General features: G+C 40.2%; 1 protein-coding gene across 1 annotated transcript in view; it reads right to left on the bottom strand.

Annotated features, from left to right (window-relative positions):
- Positions 1-18,963, bottom strand: part of GRID2 (glutamate ionotropic receptor delta type subunit 2) — a 1,015,350-nt gene that overhangs the window by 293,028 nt on the left and 703,359 nt on the right. The window contains exon 7 of the mRNA XM_058193169.1: positions 10,113-10,214. Within this exon, the coding sequence (XP_058049152.1) occupies positions 10,113-10,214 (102 nt within the window). The remainder of the gene's footprint in view (positions 1-10,112; positions 10,215-18,963) is intronic.

The following is an 18,963-nucleotide window of genomic DNA, read 5'->3' as shown; positions in this document are numbered from 1 at the left end:
AATCATACTGAATTTTGGAAAGTTTTCGGAAAGAATAAAGAGATACTGATACTTTCTTTCCTTGGTTGTTTTATTGACCAGCTTTTCCTTTCATTTACACTGGGACAAAGAATGGCATTAGAGCTTGTTATTTTTAATTGAAAGCAAAATGTATTATCATGACGTTGACAATCAATCAATGGCCAAAATTGAATCGAAACATTTAATATTCTCCTTCTGGAAGATTGCTAGCCATGGTTAAGAAAACAATATTTAAAAGGAAATGACTGATCATATAATACGCTACAGAAAAATAAAACAACATAAAGATTTTGAACTGCATTCCAATAACTAGTCAATGAAAACCAGTCAGAAGCAATGAATCACAAAGTTATGGAGAGTATTATGCTACATGTTAAAGCAGTTGGTGAATGAAATCACTGAGAACAACTTTTATTAAAAGACAATTTATTCTTATTAATTCTACTTTCATGCCCTAAAGCAGGGGTGCCAAACTGAAGGCCCGGGGACTGGATTCGGACCTCAGGGTTCTTAGATTTGGCCCACGGGGCCGTCCTGGAAACAGCAAAGGACTGGCATGCAGTGCCTCTGCCAGCAAAAACGTAGTTCGGGAGGGCTGCGTGATTCTTTCCCGAGCTCCGGGAAAGCAGAGGATTTCAGGAGGCCATCAAAGCCGAAAACGGAGCTCGGGAGCCCATTTTTGCTGGGCAGAGTGCTTGGGACACCACAGGCAACCCCGACACGAGTGACTTTGAGCTGTCCATCTCCCCCCAAGGTCAAACACAACCCTGATTAGGCCCTCAATAAAATTGAGTTTGACACCCAAAGACATGCATCCATAGATGACTGAATCAATAAACACTTCCCCCCCCCCCGCGCACTTTCTCAAACTGTCTTGTACTTCAGGTTAAGATTATGACCAAAGAACAATAGGAGATGTAGCAGTCTTTCTTCTAAAGGCTGTCCAACCCTTTAAAGACACAGGAAAAACACTTAAAACAAGCAAACAATAAACTTGCAGATACTTGAAATAGGCAGAGATTTCTTATGATCTGCTGAGGAAATGTATCGTAAAAATAACAATTCTTATGATCTTGGTAATGCACCAAGACAAATTCCTTGTGTGTCCAATCACACTTGGCTAATAAAAAAAACTATTCTATTCTATAAAGATGAGAAGCCTGAAATTTCCCAAAGCTGGCAAAATTCAGTTCCTAACAGTGTCACCTGCCACTCCAATTGAGATTACAATTCTCCTAACCCAGGGGTCAAAAGTTGGCTCTTTTAAGACTTGTGGACTTCAATTCAACTCTGGGAGTTGAAGTCCACAAGTCTTAAAAGAGTCAACTTTGCAGACCCCTGTCCTAACCCATAAGGAGATATTGCTCTTTTTTGAAGCTCATGTCTTCCGGTGTTGGAGGTAGATTCAATGACCTAGTGATCTAGGTTCTGATGGTGGATAATTTTTCTTCATACTTATCAACAAGTTGACTCTATTAAAAAGCCAAAGAAAACCATTTCTCTCAATTACTTTTAGTCTTCTTCCTCCAGCTTTCGCCTACTGACATATTAAAATCCTTAGGGGGAAAAAATTAAATCCTAAGTAATAAAAATTTCCTTTTAGACCATAGACCTCACTTCTTGACAGAGTTTTACTTATGTGGGTTTTCTGCGAGGTAGGAGAGGTAATTTGTTTGTTAACTTTCTGGACTAGAGAGCAGCCCTGGAATTTCTCAGAGGACTCCCATTCAAATGATCCTGCTTAGCTTCCAAGATCAGCCAAGGTTGCCTAGGGGCAGCTACCTGTTAAAGCAAAACTAAAGTCCTCTATGACATGGATTAAATATTCTTTTGATTGGGTCATAGTATCACTCTGTCTATCATCTTATCACTCCTTAAATTAATTTTTTAAAGAAGCCTTATTCCCAAGCAGATCACATCACACAGTGAAATCGTTTTCTCTTCAGACTATGCGAGTGGTGTGGTGGCCTATAGGTGAAGCTTTCGCCTCTCTGGAGGCTGTGAGTTTGATCCTAGGTAGCGGCAAATATATCTGCTGTGAGCTCTTCGTAGGCATCAGGAAGGGCATCTGGACTGTAAACACTCAGCTCCATTCAGTCCCCCTGACTCCACTCCAGTGCAAGGGATTACACTACAGGATTGTTAAAAAAAAAATAGAAGAGTCTATGCAGCAGTTGGTCTCACTTAAACTGGAGCTAAGGTTGCAAACTTAAATAAAAACAGGGAGAATGTCCCCATTCTAAATTTAAATGAACACCTAGTTCAGAGGTGGGTTTCAGCAGGTTCTGACCAATTCTGGAGAACAGGTAGGGGAAATTTTGAGCAGTTCTGGAGAACTGGTAGTAAAAATTCTGACTGGCCCCACCCCCATCTATTCTCTGCCTCCCAAGTCCCAGCTGATCGGGAGGAAATGGGGATTTTGCAGTAACCTTCCCTTGGAGTGCGGAGGGAATGGAGATTTTACAGTATACTTCCCCTGTCATGTCCACCAAGCCGCACCCACCAAGCCATGCCACGCCCACCAAGCCACGCCCACAGAACTAGTAATAAAATTTTTTGAAACCCACCACTGACTTAGTCCTTGTTTCCTAGTTTATCGTGGACAACATTGGCTCACAGCTAACTTGTCAAGGTGCACAGTGACCTCAGGAAAGTTTAGCTCTGGCTAATAGTTGCACTGGAAGCAATTCCTTCTGTTTAGATATTGAACTACCTGAGATATTATTTTTAGCCATGTCGAGCATTTTACAACCTCTATTACTTATTGCATGTTTTCTGTTTTAAATTAAAAATGACAGCCTCCCAGAAATCTCAGGGAATGTATTTCATATTTAGTGGCAGCTTCCAATCCAAGGCCTGGTATGGCTAGAAAGAATAGCAAGCAGTGAAGCACTTCTGTCATGCATTAATCCTCATGATGATTTTATTCACCTAGAAATAAAATGAGGCCATTTATCAAGGCTGCTGTAAATTATTAACATTTTTTTTTGGTGTGGGGTGGAATCTTCATAGTTTTTTTTAAGTTGTCCATCCTGATGCTTTTTCTTCTCAGAAGAATATAAATAAGAACAAGCAGTGAAAAGCGATGAGTAAAATATCTGCTGCCTTGCCATTTCTTTACTTTAGTCAGCTAAAGGTTCTCAATAAATCTTAACATAATGCTCAAATACTTTTTAAAAAAATAGGGTTTTTTTTCCTCATGTCCTGGGCTGATTGGTTAGTAGCATCATTCCTTTCCCCTCCCCACCACATTTTATATTCTTCTTCTTGTGCCATATCAGTCATCAGATGTTGGTGATCATGTCGACGATATTATTTTTTTCAACAGCCTCATGCTGAGTTTTGTCCAAACCAGTCCCTTAGGTTTTGAAGCCATGATGTTCTTCTTCTGCCTGGACCTTGTTTGCCTTCAATCTTTCCCTGGAGGATTAAGTGAAGGATGCTGTATTTTTCCGGGTGTCACATCACATGTCCAAAATATTCTAACTTTCGCTTTTTTATGATTTTGATTATTTCCCTTGGCTTTCCCAGGCGGCTTATCACCTCCTCATTTCTGATTTTGTCAACCCAGCTTATATGTAACAGCCGCCTGTAAATCCACATTTCAAATGCTTCTAGTCTCTTCGAGTGGCTTTCTGTCAGAGACCAACTCTCTGCTCCATATATAAAAGATACAACATCTGACAAGCCTGATTTTCAATCTTAGTCTTATGTCATTGACTGCAGAAGACCTTTTTTTAAAAAAATTGCATTTATATCCCGCCCTTCTCCGAAGACTCAGGGTGGCTTACACTATGTCAAGCAATAGTCTTCATCCATTTGTATATTATATACAAAGTCAACTTATTGCCCTCAACAATCTGGGTCCTCATTTTACCTACCTTATAAAGGATGGAAGGCTGAGTCAACCTTGGGCCTGGTGGGGCTTTTATATTGATACTCTGCAATTTACAAAAGTGTTAACTATAATAATGACTAATGCTGTTATTTGTTCATAAATGGCCACATGCAAACACGACTCTTAAGTGGAAATCAACGCATGAGAACCCTGGTGGTTAGAATGCAGTATTGCAGGCTAATTCTGCCCACAGTCTGGAGCTTGACCCTGATGGGCTCAAGGTTGACTCAGCCTTCCATCTTTCTGAGGTTGATAAAATGAGGATTCAGGTTGTTGGGGGCAATATGCTGGCATTGTAAACTGCTCTATAGAGCAGTTTATAAGTCTAAGAGCTGTTGTTAATGCAACAATTTATGATCTAACAAGTCTAGATTTTGAAACAGGGAGGAAAAGGAGATACACATGTAGCAAGGAGCAAATGTGAGTCCATAAAATATTCCTTTAATTAAACATGAATATAAATTGGAATCTGACATCCTGCAAAGCATCAGCTTTACTGTTTATCAGATCACTTTAAGGCCCTGGATCGACTGGCTGTTTGGAAAGTAAGCCCACCTGTTTGAAAAACAACTGGACTAGTACAAAGCGTTTTGGACATCCTATTAGGAAGCAACCTCCTCCTCCTCCTCCTTCTTTCCTGTTCAACTTTCTCTTCTACCCCTTCAGATGTTTAGGGAAATAGAAAGTTCAGGTTCTTTCTCTTCTGGAAGTCTTAACCATTGTTATTTGATGTTCTTGTAGTGTATTTTTGATGATGTCTCTCCATCTTCTTCTGAGTATGCCTTGTGTTTCTTTGACCTTCTCCTCTTTTTGTATATGGCTTGTATGATACTGTATGAAATCCCAAGACGTCTTCTCCAGGTGAGCAAAGCACTTGATTTGCTGTTTTTGTAGGTAGTTTTAAGATCGGTTCTGTGCCAATTCTTTCTCTTACTATCTCATTTCTGATTTTTTAAACTCTTCTGGTCACTCCAGCAGCTTTCCTCACACATCTCATTTCCATGGTGACCAACTTTCGTTTATGTTTTATTGTAAAAGTTCATGTTTGGCATTGGTAACATAGAGGAGGGGGATGAATATTCTTGGAACATTGTCTTCTTGTATTCAAGTGTTTAATAATAGGATATAGCCAGAGGTGGGATTCAGCCACTTCAGGCAGGTTCAGGCGAACCGGTTGTTAAATTTCTGGCTGGGCCGTCACTTCCGACCCCACCACTTCCAGGAGTCCCCATGCGCCCTGTTTTGGCTCCCAGGTAAGTGCAGGGAGGCCTACTAGGCCCAAAATGGGGCACAGGGGGATGCAGCGCATCATCCCTGCAGGCCATTTTTGCTTGCAGGAGGCTGCAGGGAGGCCTATTAGGCCCAAAATGGGGTGCGGGGAGCATGCCCACCACAGCCTGTTTTTGCTCCCAGGGGGGTGCAGGAGGCTGAGTGCTGCCTGTCACACCCCTGGCCATGCCCACAATGGCCACGTCGGCCCACCCGGTCATTAGGACAGAGAACCGGTTGTTAAATTATTTGAATCCCACCACTGGATATACCCATCATGACAATCAGTTCAGCAGTTTGAATCCCTAGTGCCGCGTAACGGGGTGAGCTCCCGTTACTTGTCCCAGCTTCTACCAACCTAGCAGTTCGAAAGCACGTAAAAAATGCAAGTAGAAAAATAGGGACCATCTTTGGTGGGAAGGTAACAGCATTCCTTGAGCCTTTGGCATTTAGTCATGCCAGCCACATGACCACAGAGATGTCTTCGGACAGCACTGGCTCTTCGGCTTTGAAATGGAGATGAGCACCGCCCTCTAGAGTCGGGAACGACTAGCACATATGTGCGAGGGTAACCTTTACTTTTACCTTTACCTTAACTTAGCTTTGACTCTTGAGGAAATGAGTTTCTCGGACAAAAAGAAGCAGCCCATCCCTAGTATGGGAGAAATGCTGAAAAGTCACCTATCATATTGATGTGAATGTTCAACCTTTTTCTGCTTACCTGTACATATTTTAGAAATGTAAACTACTGAGCCTTTCTTCTTGGTAGCAGCAGAATTGTCAAGATAAGACATTTATTACATGGCTTAGACTGAGAATAGGGAAAGGTTCACTAAAAAAACCCAACCCATAATGACAGGAAGAAGATTTTGAATCCTGGAAAGAATTGCACAAAGGAACAGCTAGCTTGTCACTTTAATCTGATGCACCTCATGCTTAATGGAAATGCTAATTCAACTGCTGGTGACTACATGGTCAAAAGTATAATACTTGCCTTTAGTAATAATAACAAAGTTGGAAGGGACCCTGGAGTCCAGGGGTGACCAACCTTTCGGATTGCAGGGACCACTAAACTCATAATTGTAAATCCCGTGGACCACTAATATGATTTAAAAAAAAATATAAATAGTATTTAGTGCAATATAAAAAATGAAAATAATTTTTCTGCGGACCACCAAAATTTTCTCACAGCCCACCAGTGGTCCATGGACCAGCAGTTGGTGACCACTGTTCTAGTCCAACTCTCTGCTCAAGCAGAAAACCCTATATCCATGATGGCAAACCTATGGCACATGTGCCCAAAATGACACGCAGAGCCATGTCACCTGAAATGTGTGGCATCGCCCATTCCTCTTCTGGGTTTCTGGTGCGCATGTGCATGCGACGATCAGCTGGCCTTTGTGCGTGTGGCAGTGCTGGAAACCAGAAGAACTGCTCTTCCATTTTTCGGCATGAGCATGTGTGCCGACCAGCTGATTGTCGCGTGTGCATGCATGGGAGTAACTGGTAGACTTGCTGGCCGGCTTGCATGTGCGCGCAGGAAACCAGAGGTACCCTATTTGGCGCATGCATGCCCCCTTGGCAGCTTCTCTTCCTGGTTGCGGCCCTGATGAGCTGCATGTGGCATGCCATATACCATTTCAGACAAATGGTTGTCCAACCTCTTCTTATAAACCTCCAGTGTTTTTTCAGAGAAAACATTAACTGAGCACACTCACTGCAAGAATATGATGCTAATTTCAAAGTACAAAGACCTAGTTTCTTATTTTGTGATATTAATTGAATGAGCATCCAATTAGCTTTGACGCAGAAACTTACACATATCACTTTGGCATTTTTGTATTATTCCAATTTACGGTTGTTTGCTAGAATAGAAAATGTACACTTATCCTGTACAACTAAGTGGTGTTGAAGAATAGCACACAGGCACGGGGAAACTTATGGCGTTGTTGGAGCGCAGCTGCCAGCATCTTTCTAATATCCAATATTAAGTTACAGTGGTGTCAACTAAAAGATTTCACATTAGGTCACAACTTGTTTTTGTTTTTGTTTTTTGGCCTGGACTCCAAACATTTGACATTAATCATATTACATTTCAACATTTAGCATGTTCTCCAGCTTTTCTCAAGTGTTAAATTTAATGTACTTGTTCTATTGAATTGATAATTGGGACACAGGAGCATATGAAACTAGTTATTGATTAGAGAACATTCTGACACTCCTTCATATGTCCTTCATGACACCCCTTCATATGTCCTTGTGCCACTGATTCTATTCTGAGATGATAGACAGACAGACAGACAGACAGACAGACAGACTATAGAAAGATAAATGTTAGATAGATGATAGATAGCCAGATGATGATAGATAGATAGATAGATAGATAGATAGATAGATAGATAGATAGACAGATAGATAGATTGCATCACACTCATGTCAGAATCACTGAAGTGCTTCCAGGTTGAAAGAATTAGCCGGTGACATCATCATTACCCAGGGAATGACCAGCTGGTGGCTCTTTTCCCATCCCCAAGAGGAGCTGGAACAAACGCCAGGACCTCACCCTGTCTCACAGCAGCAATAGGGTCTTGAATGCAGGCTTGCTGCTTGTCAATCAAGTGTCCTAACCATGTGAGCCACCATGCTCCTTGATAGGTAAATTAGATAGATAGATAGATAGATAGATAGATAGATAGATAGATAGATAGATAGATAGATAGATAGATAGGCAGACAGACAGACAGACAGACAGATATTAACCCACCCATAACTTCTGAAGGCAAGCCATTCCACTGATTAATTGTTCTCACTGTTTGTTGTAGTCTGCCAACAGCCCGCAGAGCTAGCAATGGAGTCGGACAGTGAGGAGCCTGGGGAGGACAATGGGCAAGTCCTGGAGTCAGGGGAAGGCCTGGACAAGGGTTCTGCGTCAGAGGCAGAGATGGGGCCAGGGCCATCTGGGAGCAATGTGCGGACTCCAGAGCCTCCAGAGGTGGACAGCAGAGTGGCAGAGGAACAGGAGGAGCCTGTTCCTAATGCATGCATGCAAAGAGCTGCCAGAACGCAAGAGCAGCTAAAGCAAAAAGGATGACTCGGGGGATGATTGCCCCGTCCCATAAGGCTTAAAAGAGCCGCAATGACTCTTGGGCTCTTTGTAGGAAAGCAATGTTGTTACATTTGTTTCTAGTCAGCATCTTTTGTTTCTGAACTTTGTGGAGCTTTGCCAAGAAAAGCCTTTGGCAGGGTGCCAAAGAAGACAAAGATTTGTGATAAAGCCGAAGGACTTTTTCTGAAGGATTTGTTTTGGAATTAATTTGGACTAAGATGGAAATGAAGTAATTCTCAGTTGTTCTAATAAAATACATTTGTTTAGAACTGATTGTGACTGGTAATAACTACTTGGGCCTAGGTCACAACACTGTTAGGAAATTTCTCCTTAGTTCTAGGTTGCTTCTCTCCTTGATTAGTTTCCATCCATTGTCTTGCCTTCTGATGCTGTGGAAAATAAGTTATCCACCTCTTCATTGTGGCAACCCCTCAAATATTGGAACACTGCTATCATGTCACCCCTCATCTTTCTTTTCAATTTGCCCTGGGCCTTTTTTCACGTTCACTTTGGAGATTTAAGGAAAACCCCACATGACTTCCAAAATGATGATTTCTATAGCCCCCCAATATATCTATATCTATAATCTATATCAACACAGGGCCGTGGTGGCTCAGGCTGTAAGATAGCCTATTATTAAAACACAGCAGCCTGCAATTACTTCAGGCTCGAATCCCACCAAGCCCAAGGTTGACTCAGCCTTCCATCCTTTATAAGGTAGGTAAAATGAGGACCCAGATTGTTGGGGGGGGCAATAAGTTGACTTTGTAAATATACAAATAGAATGAAACTATTGCCTTACACACTGTAAGCCGCCCTGAGTCTTCGGAGAAGGGCGGGATATAAATGTAAATAAATAAATAAATAAATTTATTTATTTATTTATTTTTCAAATTTATATACCGCCCTATCTCCCTAAGGACTCAGGGCGGTTCACAGGCAGTTAAAATACATATAAATACAGATTAAAAACAACAATTAAAAACTTATTCTATTGCCCAAGTTTAAAATAGTATAAATAATAAAAACCCCTTAAAACCCATAACTTTAAAATCTAATCCAGTCCCGCGCAGATGAATAAGTGTGTTTTAAGCTCGCGACGAAAGGTTCGGAGGTCCGGAAGTTGACGAAGTCCTGGAGGGAGTTCGTTCCAGAGGGTGGGAGCCCCACAGAGAAAGCCCTTCCCCTGGGTGTCGCCAGACGGCACTGCCTAGCTGACGGCACCCTGAGGAGTCCCTCTCTGTGAGAGCGCACGGGTCGGTGGGAGGTATTTGGTAGCAGTAGGCGGTCCCGTAAATAGCCCGGCCCTATGCCATGGAGCGCTTTAAAGATTGTCACCAGCACCTTGAAGCGCACCCGGAAGGCCACAGGTAGCCAGTGCAGTCTGCGCAGGATAGGTGTAACACGGGAGCCACGAGGGGCTCCCTCTATCACCCGCGCAGCCGCATTCTGGACTAACTGAAGCCTCCGGATGCCCCTCAAGGGGAGCCCCATGTAGAGAGCATTGCAGTAATCCAGGCGAGACGTCACGAGGGCGTGAGTGACCGTGCATAAGGCATCCCGGTCTAGAAAGGGGCGCAACTGGCGCACCAGGCGAACCTGGTGGAAAGCTCTCCTGGAGACGGCCGTCAAATGGTCTTCAAAGGACAGCCGTTCATCCAGGAGAATGCCCAGATTGCGCACCCTCTCCATCGGGGCCAGTGACTCGCCCCCAACAGTCAGCCGAGGACTCAGCTGACTGTACCGGGATGCCGGCATCCACAGCCATAAATAAATAAATAAATGACCTTTTTTAAAAAAAATAATAATTCCACTTACCAACACAGTGACTACACGAAGAACTACTCCCCGCATGTTATTTTCCAGTCTTCTATCTGTTAGTGACCCATTGAGACCAGTGCCAGGATTCCAGCAGCCCAGCTGAAAAATAGAAAAAAGAAAAAGAAAGGATGTGTCACATCAATGGTCATAAAACCTGGTCAGTTGTTTCTATTTAAATAGTGTGTGCATGTATACAGATACACAAAAAAGGGTGTTTATTTTTAAATTTCATCAATGGATTGAATTCAACCTGGGCTTGAAGGATGTCTTTCTTACATTGCTTAATTGTTTAATCAAAGTTAAGAAATGTATTCCCTCTGGACTTGTGTTTATTTCTCTCTCTTCCTGCCTTAGACCAGGGAGTCTCCAACCTTGGCAACTTTAAGTCTTGTGGACTTCAATTCCAATTCTGGGAGTTGAAATCCACAAGTCTTAACGTTGCCAAGGTTGGAAACCCCTGACTTAAGACTTTCTTCTTCAGCCAGACTTTCTTGGACTTCATGCAACTTTTTTGCCTTTTAAAATTGCTTTGAATTTTGAATTGAGAGCTTGATGGAAGGAAAGACGAAATATACAGAACCGATAAATAAATGATTTCCTCGATATCAACCTCCTGCAGAGCCCATGATTGAAAATCTCTATAATGTCTCCCTGACTACATGAAATCATGACTAACATGTATCTCTTTTTTGTTTTGTTTTTAATGCCAGGAATGGGGAACAATTGTTATGGAGCCTCTTAAGTATTCTGGCATCGCTTTTTCTCCTTTGGCATTTTATGAGATGATGCAGTAACTACTACCATCTTCTTTTCCAAGGTATCTACTTCTATGTTCAGCTTTGCAGTTCAATGTTTTGATAAAATTCTAACAGAAAAACAGACACTGGGGGACTTCTAGTCCAACTCCCTGCTCACACAGGGAACCCGATACCACTGCTGTCAAACTCACAGTGTCATGTTGTCATCACGTGACATATCGTGACATTTTTCTCTTTTCTGGAGCTGGGGTGGGCGTGGCCTGCACGCAACATGTCCGGCCCACAGGCTGCCAGTTTGACACCCCTGCCCTATACCATTTCCGGCAAATGGCTGCCCAATCTCTTCTTAAAACCTCTAGTGATGGAGCACCCACAACTTCTGAAGGCAAGCCATTCCGCTGATTAATTGTTCTCACTGTCAGGAAATTTCTCCCTATTTCCTGGGACAGGAGATAGCAAGATGGACTAGATGGGGAAACTCTGCAGCAGCCTCTCACTACTCAAAGCCAGCTGCTGCTCCTGCTTGTAAAAAAAAAAATCTTTAGAAGAAAAGTAATGAGTTTTTATTCAAAGTATTCAGAGATAGGTTTTGCTCTCCCCCCCCTACAATTTAATCACTGCCATCTCCCAGTTGAAAGAAAAGCTAGCCTTATGCCTTAACAAAAAAGGACATTAAAACCACTAGGCTGAGCTCTATAAGCACATTACTTTTATTCCGAACTATTATTTTTAGTTACATAAAGGAACTAATTAGAATTTAGATCCAATAAGCCCAGTCAAACATGTGGATAGTCTGATTACCAGAGATACTGTACTGCTTTTGCAAAATATAAAACTTAAGCGAAGAATACAAAAAAATGTTCTTTTGGAAGGTCAACAAAAGCCCATTTTACTTTGGTTCATTAATCTCTATTTTTATATAATTAACTTTTTAGCCTAGCTCCATTCTAAGATATGTTTGAGGGGGCTATGGGGAAGATGAAATGATAGCACAGCCCTGAGATAAAACAAACATTTTATGTCAATCTTCTTTCCTTGTTTAATGTTTGCTTTCCAATGTCCACATTTCATTTTCAATTCTCTACTGGCATTTAATGGCAGTCAAACTCATGACTAATGCGCGCTTGCAGGCAAAGCAAAACATAACATTGACTTTTCAGGAGTGGAGTTGTTTGCTTGAGATTCATTAGTATTGATCATCTTTTATAAATTAGGTTTGAATGGTTCTTTCCAATACTAGAGAACTACCTAAGGATTATTCTGGAAATATGATGTGCACTAAGAGTGAGTACCATGTGGCTGATAGGATGAATATAGCATTGATGTGAATAAGACTTTCCTTATGTTAAGAATATAATTTGAATCACTCTTTTTTAAAACAGATCTAAGGAATGCTGTACATAATGCATCAAATTGGTAAATGATTTTATCTCCCCCCCTCTTTCTCTCTCTCTTTTCTCCTTCAAAGGTCATAAAATTTCCATATTCTTGCTTTCTAAGCTATTTCACTTTAAAAAAACCAAAACTATACCACACCATCTGGAATTCTACAGCAAGGAATAGGCATTTTTAAAGAAAGTTGATTTGTAGATTGATTTTATGGACTTACAAAGCACTTTTAATCATTGTACTGAATATTAGAACATATGGGATACACCTTTTTCATTGTTAAACCCTTTTCTGATCATCAGCTACGCATGCTGTTTTTCTCAATATATTTATATATATCAATAGTTCCCTTCATGCACTACAGGAATTCTTCGTGTGAAGATTGGAGAGCAAGATCCCATGCTGGACATATGTAATAAAGATGGAGATTCACAACAGGAAAAGCAATATATGTGAAATTGTACCAACAAGTCCTAGTAACCCTCATTTTCTATTAATGCCTGTGTGGGAAAAGTATACATATACTTTCTGACTGTTAATAGTTTTTTTTTTAAATATTTCCTACAGGCCATCTGTCTCAGAGAAGGACTTTAAAATGTTAAAATATAAAAACAGTGTATAAAAGTTAAAAATTTTAAAAAAGGCAAGAATAGCAATAGCACTTAGACTTAACAGTATATACAGTTTTATATAGTGCTTTATTATAGCATGCTCTGAAAGCTTTACAATGTCATCATATTGCTCTTAACAACCTGGGTCCTCATTTTACCAGACTCGGAAGGATGGAAGGCTGAGTCAACCTTGAGCCGGTCAGGCTCGATCATCTCACTATGGGCAGAGTTAACCTGCCATACTGCATTCTAACCATGGTTCTTGATTAATGATTAAACACTGTTAAAATTAATTGAAAGATGAAGGGTGAGCTTTCAGGACATTATTATTATAAGTGACTACATAATTATCTTAGATAATTACAATCAAAAAATAAGTTCTAAAGTCAAAGAATCTTAATATTATTTTATTCTTAATTCTTATCTTAATTCTTAATTTGATTCTTAATACTAAATCTTAATACTATTAAGTTGAAATGAAGGTTATTAAACGTATTTTATTCTGCATCTAAAGCCTGTTGATTTGTTCCTATATAATCACTCTTTCTTTATATCTAAAATTGGTTTTCTGTTTCACCAACTATCTTTTCATTTAGTTTGACTTTCTAATATAAGCTTGGTTTAAAATGTAAAAAGCAACTGTTGGGAGAATATTTTTACAAGGTCCCATGATACCAAGGGTTAATCTCTTCCCTACTTCACCCTATTTCTGAGGTGTTTTTTTAAAAATTTCATTTTGTCACAACAGTATACACAAACATCGACATAAAACAGCAACACATCATAAAAGAAAAAAATATATATAAGCAAAAGTATGCAATAACTATGTTAATTTGATATAATGAAAGGGAACAATAGGACAGGAACGGTAGGCACATTTGTGCTCTTATGCACGCCCCTTATTGTTGAACCATCCTTTGACTATCACTTGTATAAATAAGTTCATCAGTGCATATTAAATTGCTTTCACAACATTTGGTCAACTTTACTTAGAAAATGTTGTTATAGTGCAGAGATCTCCAACCTTGGCAACTTTAAGACTTGTGGACTTCAACTCCCAGAGCTCCCAGAATTCTGGGAGTTGAAGTCCACAAGTCTTAAAGTTGCCAAGGTTGGCAACCCCTGTTGTAATGGTTTTGCTTCTTTTAGTCACAGAATTCATTCTATAAACCATATATAAGCATAGGAATGAAGTCCATCAATTAAACATTTCCTTTATACCATAACTACAAATTTAGACAGGCCGATGTTCTAGTGATTGCCTATATTATCACTCTCATTGCCTTTTTTTACATCTGTGAGCAAGGAAATCTTTTTTCTTCAGGAGATGGCTTTTGTCTTTGATGAGGCCTTGTTGTAACATGTAGCAGATTATGAATCTAGCCAACTGCAAGTTCAAAAACAATGAATTTATGGATTATATGTACAGGTGTATTTGTAGGTGTATATAGACACACACATACAATTTGTGTGCATGTATATACACACACACTACTTGCACACATATTGTTCACAAAAGGTGAAGTGGGAGTGAACAAACTTTACTTTGATAAAAATGTTTTCATTCTCAGTAGGTTCATTTGTCCTTTAGCCAATTCATCAGCAGGACTGGAATGATAAGCAATTGGAGCAGTGCTTCAGAATTAAAAGAAACTCATTAACTGATTTGCATGTATTTCAAAATGTAAGGAAGAATGAAATATTTTGGGAAGTATTAAAAAGGCAGGGTAAAATATTTCCCCTAAAAGGAGAAATATAAAAATTTTAAGGGAGGCAGAAACCAGTCCCAATTTCCCTGCCCCCAAGCAGAAACAGAGGAGGCCAGCTTTTAGAAATGCAGATTTGGCAATCCATTCAGAAAGACTGGGTCAAGACAGAAACTCAGATAAGCAACAAACCAAAGGTTCACAAAATTAGCTCAGACAAGCATCTAGGATTTGCATTTCCTTTTTTGCCTATAAAGCCAGCCATGGCCCCATAGGAATCTGACAACAGCCAATAGAATATTAAAGGACATGCTCTTGCACAGGAACAAGAAGCTCAAATACAAAGCCCAAAGAAGGTATAAAACCCACCCACTCTCAACTCCATTTTGTCAGCTGCACAGAATCACATGTGGTTGGTGGCTCTGCTTCATCAATAAAGAGAACCCTTCTTTCCAATCAGCCTCCAGCCTCCATTTTGTTTCCAGTGCCTTTTTCCCAGCTTGGAACTGAACCAGATGGATTTTCCTTCCAACAAAAAGATCAGAAAAAGGTTTCTGGTGAAGGTTTCTGGTCTATATAGCTAATAATGGATTTACGAACCATTAGCCTGAGTTTATATATGGCAATGCCTTACATTGCCATGCATACATTATATACATTGATATACTTCTTCACAACTGAATGAATTATGATCCATTCTTCACAGTGCTGCATAGCCCCACCTCTTTGGTTTATAGCTCTTAGGTTGCCTTCCAGTAGCCTTGAAATCAAAGATGAACTTCATGTTTCTTAACCATAAGAAAACTTCTAGAACTTTGGGCTACCATCCCAAGAACGCTTATAGAGATGAAGTCTTTGAAATTAATGGGATATCTATCCAAATTAATAGGTTGACACCGAGTGGCATGCATTTGGAAGAGTGTGAATTCCAAGGTAGATGAGCCACACCAAAATGTACAATTAATTTAAATCTCTCCATAGGAAAAGCCCCAAGTTATTAGCTTTCCTAGCCTCCATCCTATTATCATTGCATCTGATCCTAAGACATTAAGGAACTCATCTATTCTATGGTAATACGATGTTCTGTAAGATGAAATAACCATCTTAAAATGACTAATGGCCCTGATAATATAGGGCAGCTGGCTCACCTATGTTTCGTCTGAACACTGCAAATCATTGGCTATTGCCAGCCGGATTGCTAATACCAGTGAGACCTATTGCTTCAAGAAAATGTAGATTTATGGATAGGGCTATTCTCCCCCTTCCTTTTAATCTTGATGCCTCCTGGCTGGTCCATGATAAATGAGGTAGCTCCCTCAATGGCAGAGAGGAGGGGCAAGAATCACAATATGAAAAAGGAGGAAGGTCCTGATAGAAACGAGTGACATTTTTCTCTTGTGTCTGAGTTTTCAAAATGTTAAAATTCTCATCAGTATATGAACCAGTTAATGGAATCATGGCTTCAGAACAAAACATAGACATAGTGTTTGTCTCAAATCTTTTAGTTGCTTTTCCCCTTCTTTTTTCCTGTACAATTTTCAAGACTCCTTTACCTTTTAAAATCTTTCTTAATATCCATATAAATTAGAAATTATGTTCTTGGTGAATTGCTTGTTTAGAATTTCCCATCAGAAATCTTCAGATATTTTGAACTAGAGCTGTGACACTGTTACCACTGGCCACGCTGGCCAGACATTTGATTTCCCTAACTCCTGCAGTGAAATCTTTCTTGCCAGTGATGGGTTGTTACTGGTTCGCCCCGGATTGGGCAAACAGGTAGAGCGGCAGCAGCGGGAGGCTCCGCCCACCCACCCAGATGCTTGTGCGCATAAATGCGCACATGCCCATGAGCAAACCGGTAGTGACAAGTTTTGAAACCCACCAAGGGATGAAATCCAGCAGGTTCTAACAGGTTCTGGAGAACTGGTAGTGGAAATTTTGAGTAGTTTGGAGAACCGGCGAATACCACCTCTGGCTAGCCCCAGAGTAGGGTGAGAATGGAGACTTTGCAATATCCTTCCCCTGCTATACCCCCCAAGCCACGCCCACAGAACCGGAAGGGAAAAATTTTGGATTTTACCCTTGAACCCACCTGTTTTTTACCCATTTGCAGCCTTTTCACTTTGCTATGTAATTAGAATGACAGAATAATAGAGTTAGAAGGGACCTTGGGCCTATTCCATATTCCTACTTAAGCACAACACCCTATACCATTTCAGACAATTGACTGTTCAGTTTCTTTTTAAAATCCTCCAGTCACAATGCCACAAATCCAGCATCGATTAGAGATTTGGGTTCTTCTTTCAGTCATGTCTTAAACTCCACGGTGGTGTTAGAAATCACAACTTTTCAAGGGTGGCCTACACCAAATAAGCTTGTCCTTGAGGTTGGTGAGCATACTAAGGTGCCCTTCTCCTGCTGGAGGTCTTACCAAGGCTGGGTGTGAAGCACCCAGAGAATCAGGAGATTTGGGCAGTTCAAATGTGTATAAAGGTTTATTGCAAGCTTAGGTTCTCTACAAGAAATTGACAACTAGCAGTCAAGGGAAAGGAGCAGGAGATAAGAAAGGCATTCAAGGTGGGCTGGACTCAGAACTCTTGCAGGCGTGCAGAGACTTGTGGCTGATGACGCATTTGACCCCTCCCTCGGGCCCAGCCTGGTCATCTCCTATGTGGGGTAACTTGATGGAGCACTCACAACTTCTGGAGACAAGCTGTTCCACTGGTTTATTAATTTCTCCTTAGCTCTGGGTTGCTTCTCTCCTTGATGAGTTTCCACCCATTGCTTCTTGTCCTGCCTTCAGGTGCTTTAAAAAATAGCTTGACTCCCTCTTCTTTGTGGCAGCCCCTGAGAGATTGGAACACTGCTATCATGTTTCCCCTAGTCTTTCTTTTCACTTGACTAGCCAATTCCTGCAACAGTTCTTCATATGTTTTAGCCTCCAGTGCCCTAGTCATCTTTGTTGGTCTTGTCTGTATAAAATTGTATACAATCAGCTTCACTAATACATATTTTTAATCATAATCACATAGATATATGGCTTTACTTTGAAGAATTACTTTCTACATATACTTGTCAGCCAAAGCCCTCTTCATCCCTTTTTTATGACAGCTGGCTTCTGTCACATTTTTGAAGTCCTTCAACTCATGTCCAAAAGAATTTATTAGGCCCAATGAAACCAATGGGTGGAGCCAACTGTCATGGTGACAATAAAAGAGGCTAGCAAATGATCCCCAGCCTCACTAAATAAAGTTGACGAGGAACATTTCTGAAGAATTCTTTAGCCTTGGCATAGACTTCTGAGGATGAAATAATGTTCTAATAATTTTGTTCTTATGGGACATTCTGTCAGCACATGCTGGATCTACTGCTAAGTCTAAAGTGAAAATACATTCCCAAACATTCCTAACCGATTTCTTCTCTTAGAAGTGCAGAGGAAGCCATAGGGTGATATTCTAAGTCTTGTCCTTGAATCCATCATAGAATAGAGTAGAATAGTGAAACTGAATTTGAATATTTAGTATCTCGGATTATGAAAGATGAAATTGGGCTAAAGGGACTCGTTAGTAGGGTTTATAAGATTATAAACTCTGATGAAAAATTACAAGGAGTGATGAGGACAAATTGGGAAAAAGATCTTAATATTGAAATACCAGAGTCAGATTGGAATGTGAATTGGAATAGTAGAATTATGAGAACTTTATCTATAAGGATTAAAGAGCATAATTATAAAGTTGTTTGAAATGGTATTTGACTCAGTAAGATTGTCACAAATGGATAAAAAATTAGTAAAAATGTTGGAGATGTGAGATGGAATTGGGGACTTATGAACATATGTGGTATAAATGTGATAAGGTTAAAAAGTTTTGGCAACAATTGGAGAAAATGATATTTGAAATGATGGGGAAAGTAATAATATTGAGAGTGGAAACTATATTATTGTTGGTAATTAAAGAAATAGAATTAACAAAATATGAAAAGAATTGATTAGAATTATGATTATAATAGGTAGAATTATAATAGCTAGATATTGGAAACTAGATGTGATTTTTAGAATAGAAGAGTGGAATTCTGAAATGTGGAAATTAGCCTTAAATGATAAAATGACATGTGATATTAAAATTAGAAGTGGTGTGTATAAAGAAGATATTTTCTGGAAGACTTGGAAACCATTCGTGGACTATGCGCTTGGAAAATTGGATGCTTCGGTACCTGTACCTCGAGAACGTGGATTTTGGCAATCATGAGGACATATCCGAAGACCCAAATCTTCCTTTTTTTATGTATAGCACAAGGGTGCAATTGTTAAGTCTGGGCAGTAACGAGGCAGGAGACCAGGGTAGTGACAACAGCTCTTTAATATATGATGAACCCAGCAACCGGG

The sequence above is a fragment of the Ahaetulla prasina genome, chromosome 8 (assembly GCF_028640845.1).
Source record: "Ahaetulla prasina isolate Xishuangbanna chromosome 8, ASM2864084v1, whole genome shotgun sequence".
NCBI classification, from domain to species: domain Eukaryota; kingdom Metazoa; phylum Chordata; class Lepidosauria; order Squamata; family Colubridae; genus Ahaetulla; species Ahaetulla prasina.
The sequence above is the reverse complement of the archived record's forward strand: the minus strand, read 5'-3'. Positions and strand labels throughout refer to the sequence as shown.